This window comes from Ictidomys tridecemlineatus, chromosome 1, assembly GCF_052094955.1.
Source record: "Ictidomys tridecemlineatus isolate mIctTri1 chromosome 1, mIctTri1.hap1, whole genome shotgun sequence".
Taxonomy (NCBI): Eukaryota; Metazoa; Chordata; class Mammalia; order Rodentia; family Sciuridae; genus Ictidomys; species Ictidomys tridecemlineatus.
Window position 1 is genome coordinate 158,324,520 of NC_135477.1, and position 15,767 is coordinate 158,340,286.

The 15,767-nt window shown below is 51.0% G+C and overlaps 1 protein-coding gene across 5 annotated transcripts in view; it reads right to left on the reverse strand.

Annotated features, from left to right (window-relative positions):
• Positions 1-647: 647 nt before the first annotated feature.
• Positions 648-15,767, reverse strand: part of Jade2 (jade family PHD finger 2) — a 52,183-nt gene continuing 37,063 nt past the window's right edge. For all 5 annotated transcript variants that reach the window (XM_021733565.3, XM_005335740.5, XM_078050535.1 and 2 more), the window contains exons 10-12: positions 8,953-9,070; positions 6,380-6,511; positions 648-5,379 (exon numbers count right to left, since the gene is read on the reverse strand). In XM_021733565.3, coding sequence (XP_021589240.1) covers positions 4,571-5,379; positions 6,380-6,511; positions 8,953-9,070 — 1,059 coding nt within the window. In that variant the 3' untranslated portion in view covers positions 648-4,570. The remainder of the gene's footprint in view (positions 5,380-6,379; positions 6,512-8,952; positions 9,071-15,767) is intronic.

The following is a 15,767-nucleotide window of genomic DNA, read 5'->3' on the forward strand; positions in this document are numbered from 1 at the left end:
GTCATTTCCTCTGAACTGTGAGCTGACTCAGAGCAGGGAGGGCAGCTACATTCTTCACTCTTTCCAAAACAAACCCAGGCAAACTGGACAGAGAAGCCTCCCAAACTCTCCCGCTGTACCAGGCAGGTGTCTGGAGGTGGTGAAATCATGCAGCAGTCCTGCCTTTGATGTAGAACTGACTTTGGGCATATTCTGTAACCTCTCTGATTTCCAGGGACTGTACTGTGAAGATCAGTCGAAACGCTGCCCTTAGACTCTGGCCCTGGTGTGTATTTAACATCCACTGGTTAAACCACTCTCATGGTTCTTGTTTTTTTTTTTTTTTTTTTTGTACCGGGGATTGAACCTGGGGACACTTGACCACTGAGTCATGTCCCGAGCCCCATTTTGTATTTTTTATTTAGAGAGAGGGTCTCACTGGCTTAGCACCTCGCTTTTGCTGAGGCTGGCTTTGAACTCACGATCCTCCTGCCTCAGCCTCCTGGGATTACAGGCGTGCACCACTACATGGCGCCACATAGTTCATTAGGAGTTTGCAGTAGGTCTCTTGGGACCCAGGGAACTCTTGCTAAGACCACTGTTGGGTGAGTGCAGTGTAAGGGCCTCAGGTCCCCTACCCACCCAACGCAATGGAGCCTCACACCAGCTAGCACAGAAAACATTGCTTTATTAACTGCGTTTGCCAACACATGAGGAGTGCAGAGGGCTCCGAAAGACACAGGCCCTGGTAGGGGCCGGGGTCTGGAACCCCCATGAGTGAGCAGGACAGGATGGGGTTGGGAGCTATGCAGCAGCGGCAACACAGAATCATGCAGGGCACAGCGGGCATTGGCCACACCGAGGTGACCATACATTCTATTGCTCATTAAGGGTTGCGAACATGGACAATGTACAAAAAGGAGAAATAGGTCTTTGCGGTAATGAAAAATACATTTTTTTTCTCTACAAAGGAATCTTTTCTAATACAAGAAAATAAATATTGCAACATAAGCCAAAAATAATTTAAAATTGCTCTTTTCAATATATTTTCAATATTTCTCTTGTATATTAACAAATGGCACATCACTTTCTTTGAAACAAAGACAGAAGGTGTCTCCTCCTGTGACATTCATATCACCCCCCCCACCGCCACCCCCCAAACGATTTGGAGCACACAGTGTGCATCTGAGGGAGAAAGCGGAAGGAAGTGCCTTAAAGAACAACCAAAGGTCCCAGACTCCAGCCCTGGCTCTTTGGCCAATGTGGCCAGCAGGGCCAGGGACATTGGAGAGTGGCCTCCCCAAGGGCCTTGCTACAGGAATCCAGATCATTCTGCAGAATTTTGAGTATGGCCAGAGGTTGGCCACATCTGGCAGTGAGCAAGGAAATGCCAAATCCAGCTGCTGCCAGGGTTTGTTAGCATCGGGCAGTTGAATCTCTAGGAATTGCCCCAGCAAGTCCCATGGTGCGACTCTCTGCAATGCACCCAGATGTGCGTGTACGGAGACACAAGACATGCTCTGGCACACATGCACACCACTAAGGTCCAATGCCCACGTCTGGAAACCTGGGTGACTTCTCCAAAGAAGCTGAGTCCCTTACATTGCAAATACTCATATACTGTCACAAAATCAGAGCTCATTTAAGAAAGTAAATGAGCATTCTACCTTTCTTCTCCTTATTTGTTTCAAAATACATTTATAATACATAAAAATACTTTCCTTGCACATTATCCTTTGTCACATAATGAGAGGGAAGGAGGTGGAAGGCAGCGGGACTGTGAGAATGGGGGACTATATAGCCAGAATGAGTTTACGGAGCAGCTTCTGCCTCCCTGAGGAGGAGCTATGAATGTGGGCAGATGTGGTCAAGAAAAAGATCTGTCTCTGGTAGAAAAGGAACCTTCTTGGTCTCAGAGGGCAACATAGCCCTGTCCATTGTGGATAGTGGGTTAGAAAGAATGAATGAAGGGGCTGTGGCTAATGGGGAAAACTGGGAGCCACTGGGGGTAGGAGGGAGGAGAGACTGGCATCTTTGTCCTCCCTGGAGCCTGGTGGACATCCTGGAGGTGGAGTCAGCTGCCTGGTAAAGACTGCTCTAGGGCCTGGCCTGGGAGCGACTGGCCCAGAGACTCTGGGCTTTCCAGGACACAGATTCCAGGAACAGTCTAGTCCAAAGCAAAAGCCAACAAAGAGGGGCCAGAATCCAGAGGCCATCACTAGCAGAGGCTTCCTGAAGAAATGCCAGCCACCCCATCAGCATGCCCAGCCTAGGCCCTGGCTTAGAAGCAAGGCCAGCCCCAGGGCAAGAGGCTAGATGTTTCTAAAATTCACTCACCCCTTGATTCTCCATTCAGAGTCCAGACCCTGCCCCGAGATGGAGTGAACGGGTCGGGGCAAGTGCCAAGACTGCTGAACCCTAAGCCTGACTGGCGCTCTACCCCTGGCAGAGTTTGGTTGTTCTTTAAGCTCACCCCTTTGTTCGCCCCAGGGCCAGACCAGGCAGTCTGGCACAGAGAAGGATGCGACCCGAAGTGACCCGAAGCACGGGGAAGGAAGGTCTGTTCAAAGGCAGTAAACAGAGACTGGGGTTGGGATGCCCATGCTAACACTGCACTGTCACTACTACCAAGGCGGGCAGGCAGACTAAGTCTACGTGGTAGCTCATGCCATCCCAACGCCCAGGATCCTTGGAGCCCACCCACTCCCTCAAGAGTCCACTCGGACTGGACAAATTTGCCCGATCCTCTGAACTGAAGTCATTCTCTTTGTTTCCGGTTTTGCTAAAATTCACAAGATTGAGTGTTGATGACAATGCCACTGTCGTACCTTGTTAAGTTTGGAGTCAGGGGAGGGGTGAAGGTTAAGTTGTTCCCCATCCCGCTTGTTTGCTCTTTGTGTATTCGTGCGGGGGGCGGTGGGAGGGTCCACATGGTAAAGACGGTTTCCACGCTGGTTTCACAGTCAGGATTTCCCCTGGGAGTCTCAGAGTTTAGGAATGCTCACAGTGGCCCAGCCCAGGGTCTGAAATCCAACACCCAGGTACAGAGCAGCAGTAGCAGTAGCAGCAGCAGCAGTAGCAGCAGCAGCAAAGCATCCTGCTCCAAGGACCTTGGGCTCTCCGTGGGTGTGCGCAATGAACGTGTTTCTGTACTTTGTTGCTAAAGAACTCCATTTAAAAAAAAGTCCCAGTGACAAGTTGTCAGGTTCAGACTGTGCTGTATTATGGTCAAAATATTCTTTGGCATCCATAGAATGATTCGACTGATTCACTGGACTTTTGCAAGGTTCTTGTTGGAGAAGTTCTGGCTTTACCAGTGGTGGAAGTGACCCAGGAGTAATTCGTTAAGAGGAAAAAAAAAAAAAAAAGTTTTCACGGAATTCCTTTTATGTTTGTTCCCTGAGCTATCACCCTGGGGCCACTCCACGGAAAACTCTTCAGAGCAACTATCTGGGACCTAGAGGTCAGGAAAGGTGGGGTGAGGCAGGGTGGGATGGGATGGGGGTACAAGGAACAGGATTAAGGCGCCAAGGGACACGGGAAAGGAGAACATCCAGCAAAGACTTCAACCAGCCCCAGCAGGCCGACATTGGCCTGCTCTGGCCCCGGGATCCCACTGCTTGTTGGAAGGAGATGTTTCCAAAAGGAAACCGAGGAAGAAGCTCATCTTTAGCAGGACTAAGAAACTTGAAAAGGCAAACGGTCTGGTCTGGCCAGCTCCACGTGGGAGTGAACAGACTTTAGCCGAGACTGGCCCCGAAGGAAGGAAGTTGGAGCCCCAGAGTGATTCTCCGCAGTGGGCTGGTCTGAGCCCCACGCCCCTGGCTGGGCACTGGCCCTCCCTTGGAGCCCTCCACCGGCACTGGTGGCTGGCTGTTTGGGAGTCCCCTGAGTAAATGAACAGCTCAGGAAGGATTCTGGGAACCCCTTCCCAGAGCTGCTGGGCTGGGCACTGGCAGGGGCAGAGCAGCAAGGGAGGGGAGGGTGGTAGGGTAGGCGGGCAGGCCTCAGATGATGTGGGTTGGTCAGGAACCAGTGGGCCCCCTGCGCCCCCTCAGTGCTTTCTTATAAACTCGTTGTGCTTGTGACAGTGAGTAGACTCTGGCTGGGTTATCATTTATTATACTTCCTTGGGGATCAGTGGAGTGCAGCAGGACCCCCCCCGTTATGGGCCCCAGTGTGATCTGGGGGCAAGGTGGGGAAGGCCCTGGGCTGGCCCATCTGCCATGAAATAATGCCCAAACGACAGTCTGTCACCCAGTGGCAGAGGGCTTGAGTCCTGAGCGCTTCTTCACCTTGCCTACATCTAACCAGAAGCCCAGCAATGCTGCGTGGGCCGGGACAGAGGTGGCACACAGGACCTAGTATGGTCCTTGTGGCCAGAGCCATGGAAGGAATCCTAATGTCCTAGGCCAGCACAGAGGAAAGACAACAGTGTGGAATTCAAAACTCTCTATATTAAAAATAAAACCACAACAGAGTGGCAGCCTCAAGGGTCTGGGACACTCAGCAGATATTGGAAATGGCAGTTGTGACTGGGCTGAGGCCTTATCAGGGACCAGGGCAGGACCTGGGACAGGGGTAGGGTGAATTAGGAGGCCAGTACACCCATGCGGACCACCTCCTCAGCCCCTGCCTCTCGGGAACCCCGCTGTACCCCGCTGTCATGGGCCTCTACATCCGAGTCGCTCATCTCCCCATCAGAGAAGTAGCCATCAGTCTCAGTGTCAAAGTGTAGGCTGACCTTTGGCCTCTCGGCCACAGCAGAAGGCGGTCCTGTCCCAGCATCAGGCCTGGCACCCAGTGATCTCCGGGTGGCTTTGCTCTCACGGGGTGGCCGGAGCCGACCCAAGGGCTTGGGGCTCACCGTAGGGCCAGGCACTTGCACATTCGAGTCAGCAGCCATTGGGACTGCCTCGTCTGGGGTCTCAGGAGCCAGTGGAGGGGGGCTTTTGGGGGCCGCTGGGATGGGACAGTCCCCAGCTGTAGGGCTGGACGGCAAGTGAGAAGACGTCCGCCGTGGTGGTTTCCTGGCAGGTGGCCCCTGCCCACCCTTGCCACTGCCTGCCTCCTGGCCCCAGGGCTTCTTGGGGGCTTTGTCTGGAGTTGTCCGCGAACCATCCTGCAGCGGTGGTGGTTTCTTCTTGGCAGGGAGGCGGGTGCGGGCGCGGGCTTTCCTGGCAGGGTCGCCAGGTCGCAGGGAGGGGTCCCGCATGAAGCTGAGCAGCGTCTCCTCGTCCTGCAGCAGCTCTTCTGACAGCAGTCCCGGAACGGGGTCCTCACGGTGCCCGTTGTTCAGCGACCACTCGCTCATGGCCATGTCCTCTGCTGTGATCTGCACTGACTGTGCCAGCCAGCTGTTGAAGAAGGTGCCGTCGATGGGGAATGAGGTGGACAGCCCTGACCAAGGGAGAGAGAGGGCAGGTGAGATGCAGCGAGGGCATGTCCTGCCCTTTCAGGAGCCCTTGCCCACCCTCCTTCACGACTGACCCAGGTGAGCTATCTCGTTGGGCCCATCTCTCGCCACCACTTTCTCCCAAGAAAGACAGCCTACCCCCAGAGTTGGCTTTATAAATTTTGGAGTAGAAATGGTACTTGCCCAAATCGCTAAGAATCTCAAGGTGGCAAAAGCAAAGAATAAACCAATGGCAGCAGCCCTGTTTAATCAGGTTTTCAGGGAAGGAAGAAGGGAGAAAAACGACCTCTAGCCACCAGGGGGCGCTGCCTCACCATGTGGGTTCTCTCTGAGCGCTTGCAGCAAAACACCCAGCACAATCAGGGTAGGAAGGTATCAGGGCCTCCCTTTAGAGATCACTCAAGTGTCCCCATCTTGATGTGCAGGGACATAAAAGATGACCTGGGGCTTCTGTGCTGAGGTGAGGTCCTGAAGGGAGCTCTACCCTGCTGTCTGAGAACTTTTAAGTGTGTGACATCCCAGAGTCAGAGCCCGTGAGGGCTGCTCCGCCCAATGGGGCAGGAAGAAGGCCTGTGACAGTGACATAAAGGCCGACTGCCACTCCTCTGGATCTCTCTGGGTGGATGGTTCCATTAAGGTTTGCTGGAGTTGAAGGATGAGACCATTTAAGGGACAGGCAGGAAGAGAAGGGGGCGAGGATTTCCGGCAATTCTCCCTGCTTAGCCTGGTGCTGGCCTATGGCCCTCTGTGACAGTCTAGCACCCTGGACCCCAGCATGGCAAATGAATGGGTAGTCCCTGAGTTCCACAGCCTCCATCCACATCTACAGAAGGGGAATTTCTCAGGATGTCAGGTGGGTCCCTGAGACCCATCATCTCCTTTGTGGCTGGAAGTTGTAAGCACCTGGCCTTATGTGGGAGTGTGGCTGCAAGCAGGTGACAGTGTGAGCTTGTGTTTGTGGGGTCAGTGTGGCCCCTCACTCACCCAGCTGCCCCAGCACGGAGTCTGGCCCAGCCTTCACTTTCTCTTTCTTCTCAGGGCTACTGCCCTTAGGGCCTTCGTGACCTTTCTTCTTTGAGTCGCTCTTCTTGCCCTTTGCTCTCCTCCCAGACCGCTCTGTGTCAGGAAAAGTGAGAGGAAGGAGATGATTACACCAGGTAGCCTTGGTCTGGACCACCATCACTGAGTGGTAGCCTAAGAATCATCAGCCCATGCACAGCCTCCACTGCACCAAGGTCAAAGCCAGGGGCCTGTGAGCACTGTCAGGGGACAGCTGGTGTGGGACCAAGGGCTAACTGAACACTGCTGCCATTTGGGGTCTTGAGGAGGGCACGAGGCCAAGAGGAAAGGCTCTTGCAGAATGTTAACTTCAGTCTGACCTGAACAACTTAAACCTTGGGAGAGTCCTGGACAGTGGGAAAGACGGCTGGACACAAGGATGGAAAGAACATCATGTGAGGGGCAAGAGGCTTGGATTCCAGTCCTAACAATCCGGTCAGCCCCCTTGAGCAAGTCTCCTGCCTTGATCCCTGGTCTGCATCTGAGGTCAGGCAGCAGATGGGAGATTCAGGCTGCATACCTGGCTCTCTTATCTTTTCAGTCCATGATCACCTTGCAAGTCTAGGGGAAGAACATGGAGGAAGGGCGGAGCTGCCCTGAATCCTCCTAGCTTCTTGGCCACAGGCAGGATGGATTGCTGCACAAGGTTCAGAGAAAGTGGAGGGATGTGGCCCCAGCTCTTCTGCTGGTTCCCAGAGCAACCTCAGGCCTCAGTCTCCTCACCTGTAACATGGACCCCATGCCTGACTCTCTACCAACACAGGTTCTGGCCTCAGTCTCCATATATGTACTTACTTGTCTTGTCCTTCACCCAGTTCAGATCCAGGCCTCCACTGGGAGGCCCTCCCAGCCTACAGGCACAGATAGGACTCAGCAACTTATGTCCCACCCTGGAGGTCATGGGTCACAAATGTCACTCTAGTATGGGTATCAACTTCAGGCAGGGGCAAATCAGTCTTCTGTCCAAATGTCCTGCCTTGAACAAAGCTGCCTATTATCAGGAGAAGGAGCTGTTGTAAATGTCCCCAGACCCAAGGACCCAAGGAGGGATGCAAACTCTCCAGTTTCTTGTTTTCTTTCTTTTCTTTTCTTTTTGGTAGTGGGGGTTGAACCCGGGACACTTTACCAGTGAACTATATCCCCAACCCTTTTTGAATTTTTACTTTTTTTGAGATAGGGTCTCATTAGGCTGATCTCAAACTTAAAATCCTCTTGCCTCAGTCTCCTGAGTAACTGGGATTACAGGTTTGTATCCTGGCCAGACCCTCCAGTTTCTAGGATCCTATGCCCCAAGGCACTGTCCCTGCCTTGCCAACCTCAGCTTCTTTGGCTGTGGGAGTCTTGTGTGGGTGTCTTTGCAGCCAGATGTGTGGCCACAGTCAAGTGCTAGGGAGTATCAGTGTCACCACTGATACCTCTGTCCCTATACTGCCACTGACTGCAGCTTTGGGATACCGTTATCTTTTCTCCAGATGGTAAGGCCTATGGGGACAGGAACCCTGGGCTTCTGAATGATTAAAGAGAAGACAAGGAGCCTGGAAGGAGGCTACCAGCCAGCCTTTGTTCACAGTGAGCTCAGCATGGCATGACCCGCCCTGACCCAGCACCTGGAGCTGTCGATGGCAGTTTCTTAAGCCAGAGTGGGTGGCGATCCCAAAGCACACGGAGGCAACTCAGCTTTTGGCAGGGATGTGGGGAGGACCCAGTTCTCAGTCGCCTGCTCAGAGGGTAGCCTAGCAGCTCCCCAACCTCCTCTTCACTCTGGGCCCAGCCTGACCTTAAGGCTGAGCTGGCAGTGGCAGCCGGTGGCTGGCTCAAAAATCTCTCTCCACTCAGCTATTTCTGCTGTGTGCGAGTTCAACGTTAGGGCACAACTGCTTTAGGTTAAGCCCTGCCCTTCTTAACACGTCCACACTCCAAGAAGGGCCCCACGTCTGGCAATATCCACAATTAACCCATAAGATCAAGGTCAAAGCTTCTTTGCTTTCCAGAGCTGTTTGGTACATGCAACAGAATACAGAATAAGAAGGCAACAGGGAAAATGCTGCTAACTAACACAGGGCCTGAATCTAGTCTCATGGCGTCAGAAAGAAGGAATACAAGGGCTCTGACCCAGCTCAGCTGCCTTTCTTGTACTGACTCCCAGGAACATGGGGGTTCAAAGAAGCTCACAAGTTTCCTGCTTGTCCTGCCTCAATTCAGCAGAGAGCTCCTAGGACTTTGGGTTTGAACCTGCGGCTAAGCTGAGGTGACTCAGTGAAACAGTAAAGCCCCCAGGGGGCAGGTCTTGTGCCCACATTTTAAACTCTGGCTCCTTGCCCACCACTACAAGCTGGACCTTGGTAAGGACCTCTCTGGGCCTAGTAACTGGATGCTGGAAAGAGAGGGGCTGATGCCCCTGGCTTTACACACATGCCCCCAAACACACCCTCCTTGGGATCCAGCCCTGCACCCGAGTGCACACAGAGGTGGCGGGTGGCCAACAGAGAGGCTCCTACCTCGACACAGATCCTGTTCAATAAGTTTCATCTGCAGGTGGAATATCTGCTCCTGGAGCTTGCAGATGGCGTGTTTTGTTCTCTCGCGCCTTGTCACCATGTAGCACAGATTTCTAACCTGAGGAAACACAAGAGAGATCTCCCACCTTACTCATAGCAACCACCCCAAATCTCTCATATCTGGGGGTCACTGCTGAATAAGGAAGCACCTGGGATAGAGGTTACTGCTGCTGCCTACCCTGCACAGGACATCTGGAAATCAATTCCCATCCAGTGAGTGCATCCCCGGCCGTATGATCCAGAATATGGAGTCAAGAGGAGCCTAGGCCCTAGGGCCCTGGCTGAGCCAGAGCCAGCAGGGGCTACCTGGTTAGCTCAGCCCAGCAACTGTACCTTCCTCCCCTGGTCCTAACTTTCAGATGTGGTTTAGTGCTAGAGCACTTGCCTAGCATGTGCAAGGGCTGGGTTCTATCCCCAGCAATGCAAAAAAACCACCACCAACAACAACAACAACAATAACAACAACAACAACAAAACACATAAAGAAATGAACTTCTTGGGCTGGGGTTGTGGCTCAGTGGTACGGCACTTGCCTAGCATGTGTGAGGCCCTGGGTTCCATCCTCAGCGCCACATAAAAATAAATAAAATTAAGATATTGTGTCCAACTACAACTAAAAGAAAAATATATTAAAAAATTTTTTTAAAGATTAAAAAAAAAAAAAAAAGAAATTAACTTCTAGGCTGAGCCAGCCATTCTGTCTCCCAAGGCCCTTCCAACATGGTTGTTGTCCTTTAAGTCCACAGTGACCCAAGGCTCATCAGGGCCTCTCCAGGTAAGTCAAGTTTATCCTTCACCTCCCGTCCAAGGCCTGCCTTTCCCAGCAAAAAAAACTCCTCAGACACAAGGACTGTGGCAGACACCAATACTTATCCTGAGGCACACATGGCCCTATAAATTTGGAGCTAGAGATTAGGCAGAATGGCTTTGAAAGCTTTGAAAGCAGACAGGCAGTCCTAACCCACCTGTGCCCAGCTTGCAGCTGCCCCACATCTACCTGCTGCACTGGGACCTGAGCCAGGTCTGTGCTACTCTGACCAAGGCTCCCACACCCACATGGCCATAGTCACTCAGCCATGTGGCAGACTTCCTTAGCAGAAAGTTGCAGAGGTCTCTCTGACTTCCTTAGGCCATCTGGGAAGAGTCCCTAAAGGGCTTTGAAGGCATCCTACATCCTTTAGGTGGTCTGGAAGCACATGAAAGATGGACCACATCACAAGATGCCACCCTCTTGGCACCTCACCCAGCTTGCCACCGTCACTCACTAGCTGCTCTCTCACAACTTCCTGGGGCACAGATTTGGGTTCCACCCCGTGAGACCCTTCCATGGTCTGCCATCACCTTCTGCTCAGAATGGAGTCTCCAAGGAGCAACGGCAGTGGCAAAGCTGCTCAGCTAAGTCCTGGGACCTAGCAGGGTTTGTCCTCTTCAAGGCAGAGGTCAATCTGATTCTGAACCCTTGTTTATTTGGCATGACCACCACTTCTCTGGGGCCTGAGGGTAGCTGTGATCAGACTTCTCTGTGGGGTCTAAGCATCCCTCTTTCCCTCCTGAGCCTAGTCATGAAGGAGATCCTAGAACAAGGCTTGCACTAGTTCCAAGCCTCTACAGGACGGGCTCTGTAAGGACTTTCCATGGCATTATAAGGTGGTGTGTCCACCCCCAGCCTACACCTTGAATACCAGATCTTGTGGAGTGGAGCCCCAGGTCTACTATTCACATGGCCACCACCTCCTTAAGGGACAGCCTGGGGCTGCAACTACTTAGGAATAGCCTGTAAGTTCTTCTCTCTGGAGTCCTGGCATGGCCTGCCTTCTTCAAATCCTGAGCTTCCTCAGGACCGCATTCTAGCCAAAATCCTCCCCATAGCCCTAAGTACCAGTTAAAGCTCTTCTTTCTTGTGTGGGGCCCTGGGCTTTGTAGTTAGCAATGCCATGGGGAGTCCCTTTCTTCCTAGGGCCTGCCACCCAGGAGGGCAGATAAATGCTGACCAAGTATCGGAGAGCCCTGACCCAGAGCTGGGGAGAGGAGCCAGGCTTCCTGGAAAAAGGGACAGCTAGGCCTAGCAGAAGTTGATCACACACATCCTGGTGACAAGGGATCCACAGTAAGGCCAATCAGTGAAGGGGCATGGCCAGGCCCAGCATCAAGGGAGCATCAAGGACAGGCAAGACCAGAAGGGGGAAGGGCAGGCTCTGAGCTCTGACTGAGCCAGGCCAAGGGAGGCTGTGGAGGGATTCTGCAGAGGGGTGAGCTGAAACCTCAGAGTCGTCTCCTGGATGACCTGCTCTCTTCATCTGCACCCATCACCCCTCGTCAGTTATATCCATCGTCTTTCCTTGTGACCCTAAGTCCCTATAGCTCCTAATCCTCCCTCATCACCTATCATAAGAAGCCATCAGACTCATCTGCTATCCCATAGAAATCTTGAAACAAAATCAGACCACTTCCTCTTTCCCTTACATCCTTCCAGGGCTTCTATACCAGGTGGAATGGTGTCCCCCCAAATTCATGTCTGCCGGGAACCTCAGAATGGGCATTCTCTGAAACTGAGTCTCTGTGGTTGTCATTGGTTAAGATGAGGCCACACTGAATTAAGATGGGCCCTTAATCTGACTGATGCCCTTATAAAAGACCATGTGACGATACAGGGACATAGAGACAGTCAGGGAGACTATGGCATGAGAGTAGAGGCACAGACTGCAGTGATGCACCCAGGAGTCCAGCAATTCCAAGGCTTCCCAGGACCACCAGAAGCTAGGAGGGGAGAGTGGAACAGACTCTCCCTGGAGCCTACAGGAGGAACCAGCCCACTGACACTTTGACTTTGGACTTCCAGCCTCCAGAACCGTGAGGACAAATTTCTGTTGCTTTAAAGTCATCTAGCTGATGCTACCTCGATGGACAAACCTAGGATACAAACAGAACTTCCCTCATGTCTCATCTCATGGCTTATGTCCCACAGCCTAGCAGGTCTTTTCTCTCCCTGTCCTGCCCACTTGCACTCTGGGACCCTGGTACACATTCACCCTTGGCCTAGGAGGCTCATCATCCACCTGCTCATGGCTGGCCCCTATCCTTTAGCTTTGGGCTCAAATTCACCTCCAGAAGGTCATCCCTGGCTCGAGCATCTAAGCAACCCAATATTATTCTCCTTCTCACAGCCTGGCCCATTCCTCTCTAATAGCCATATGGACTCGGAGGTGAGGGGGTAGACTTGGAAAGGGAAATGGATCATCAACATTTTGTTGTTCCCAGCCCAATCAGGGCTATTTTGGAACTTAAAATATAAGCCAGTCATATCTAATCTAAAGAGAAATTCATCAAGGTCTAACTTTCAAAACATTTCTAGAACATGCCACCCTGGAGTTTAATCCACCCTTAGACCTAACATCCAAAGGTGAGGAACCAGATGAAGTAAGGTCCTATGTTGCAATCCCCCCGCCCCCCAAATCACTGAGGGGTATACTCGATTTCCTTGTAAGATGTAGATATAGTTTGTCTCTGATCTGAAACTCTTTTTAATACACATTTTAGACAGAACTGCAGACTCTAAGAACTACTTGCCTCAGGTCAGGGCCCATCTATAGTGAAGTGCATAGGAAACGAGTTAAACAATGCACTATGGCATGGGAGAAAAGATAGCAGAACTTCTGCTGGTGTTTTATTATTATTTTTGGAACCTATTAAATAGTCTGGTTACGTTCATTCTATAATATGCAGTGGTAGCGAAGAATGAGATACTTAAAATACAACATCCTGCAGTATCAGCTCAAACTCTTTTACTGATAAAGACCAAACTGCCTGGGGATTCAACTCCAGAGACAAGAATGCTTCCTTCTGTAGAATCCCAATGTTCTTTGATTGGTACTTTGGTCACACTTTGACCACCAGATCCACCAGTTGAAGGGGGCTTACAGAAGGGTCCTTTAGCATCTACTTCACCCTGAAATCACCTATTAGTTTTCTAATTTATTTTTTTTTAAAGATATGTTATTAGTTGTTGGTGGCCCTTTATTTTTATGTGGTGCTGAGAATTGAACCCAGTGCCTCACACATGCTAGGCAAGCGCTCTACCACTGAGCTACAACCCCAGCCCCTAGTTTTCTAATTTCTTAGTAACACAATAATCTCAGTAACATGACAACATTTTACTGCATGTAAATACTGAATTCCTTTATCCTATGGCTTCTGGGAGACGAATTATTATCTCACTTTAGAAGCTCGCATAGACCCATAGGCTCCTTACATTGTCATTTTTTTTTCTTACTATAAAGTTAAAACATTCTCATTTTAAAGATAGCAGTGCAAAAATGAATCAAGAAGAAAACTAGGAAAGTTCCAATAACTAGGGCAGGGAGTGGTAATAAACACAAGTTTTATTGTTTTTTTTTTTTGCTACTAGGGATTGAATTGAGGAGCACTTAAATACTAAGCTACACCCCCACCCTCCCCACTGAGCCCCAGCCCCAGCCGCTTTGGGCCTTGTTGTGTCCCACAGTTTTACTGTTTTTTTGTTTTGGTTTTGGTACTGGGTGTGGAACCCAGTGCAAAGCACATACAAGCCCCAGGTGGCTTTTTTGTTGTTTATGTTTTGTTTTGGTAGCAGGGATTGAACCCAGGGAGCACTTAATCCCAGAGCCACATCCCCAGCCTTTTTTATAGTTTACTTAGAGATGGGAACTCTTACGTTACTTAGAGTGCTAAATTACTGAGGCTGGCTTTGAACTTGCTGAGCAACATCTCCAGCTCTGTTTTATTTTGGAACAAGGTCTTGATCAACTGCCTAGCCTGGCCTTGAATTGGTGATCCTCCTGCCTCAGCCTGCTGAGCTGCTGGAATTCCAGGTGTGTTCCACTGCGTTGGGCCCAGTCCCCAGGTTTTACATTAAAAAAAAAAAAAAAAAAACAACTAAAACAATTTTTTTTTTTTTTTGAGGCAGGGTCCTAGTTGCCCAGGCTGGCCTAGAACTTGCATACCCCCGACCCCCCCAACTTTTCACTCCTTCAAAGGTACAGACAGATTTATTTAAGAAAGTAGATACAGATTCAAGAGAGAATGGGAGAAATCTCAAGGAAGGGAACTGCTGGGCTAAAGCAAGGAATAAATCTCATGAGGGCTCTCTCCAGAGCCCTCTGGAAAGAGAGCTGAACTTGCCATCCTTCTGCCTCAGCCTTGGATTAAATAGCTTGGATTAAAGCTCACACTGTTGCACTTGGCCATGTTTATTTATTTTATATATATTAATTTCTATATATTATTATATTTAATATAAATTAAATACTTTTAGTTGTAGATGGCACAATACCTTTATTTGTTTATATATATGTGGTGCTGAGGATTGAACCCAGTGCCTCACACATGCTAGGCAAGTGCTCTACCACTGAACTTAGACCCCAGCCCCCAGGTTTTATATCTTGATGAAGTTGTACTGTTAATCAATGAGTTTTAGAGAGAGCCTGGGTGTGGGGCTGAGGAGCAGGGAGGACTCAAAGCTGGATGTTGAGTTAGAATGGACCAGTGTTGGGGTGCTCCCAGAGAAGTGGAGGCCAGGGAGGAGCAGGCATCTTTAGTGTGCGATGTTTGAAGGGGACTTACAGAGCTGGAGTTCAGGAGGGAGATATGGGTTGAAGCCAGTTCTCTGTTATAGGAAAAGCTGTGGAATGGATACTTCAGACAGAGGAGCCAGGGAAGCAGGACCTTAAGGCTGACCTGGTCAGAGCATCCATGATGAAAAGATTAAGGCCAAGGTCAAGCTTGAAAGCACTGACAACCAATGCTTCGGGCGAGGGATGAGGATGGACAGTGGGAGGTGGAGGCTGCTGGTGACCAACACAGAAGGCTCTTAGATGCAGTAGTGGTGAAGAGCCTGGCCACAGGAAGCAAATCCCATGAGGGATGACAGGAAAGGAGAAATGAGGAGGGCAGTGGAGTATCCCACGACCCCAGGGAGGTGGGAGGCGGGACTGACTGATTCTAGTGCTGGTGGAAAAGGTCCTGAGGAGGGGATAATAAAGGGCAGAGTTGGTTCCCTGCAGGTATAAACTGGATAGAGGTTATTTGAGGGGAGGAAGGAAGGCAGCAAGGACAGAGATGGGGTCCAGGGGCTCACTGGCAGGAAGTGGAGGTCTCTGGTCTGAGGAAGAGATGAGCTGTCTGCTAATGGACAGGGAGAGCCATAGGGGAGGTGGCAGGGTTGGGAAAATCCACCACACTGCTGGACAAGACTGCTGGCAGGTGTCTCGGGAATCCTTTGCTCACTGCATGAGGCTCTTCCAGGGGTGTGGCCCCAGCACAGGGGCAAGGGTACAGGCACCCAGCTAATACCAGAGCCAGGGGTAGGAGTTTGGGGAGTTCTGTGTCACTGACCTGGGAGCAGTTGGAGGTAGTGACTAGGTTTGGGGGGAGGGACAGGGGCAGTAGGTGTTGAAGAAGTCCTGGAGGCTGAGGACCCAAAGATCTGGATAAGGTAGGCTTTGGTAGTGGGAAGTAGAGATGAGGGGACTGACTATAATGTAGGCAGTGAAGACTGTAAACAGAGTGATTAAACGACAAGGAGGAAGGTGGCAAATGTCAGGAAAGGGCAGGACCCATTTCATACTCAGCCCTTCTCTCCCTGGGAGGGGCAGCAGTAATGAGGCTGTGAGAGGGGCAGTGGTGTCCATCTTCAGGGCAGATGTGTGTCTAATAGGTACCTCTACCCTCCCGGCCTCTTCCCCAGGACGGGTCCTCAAATAAACTCCTGGTAGTGAGAT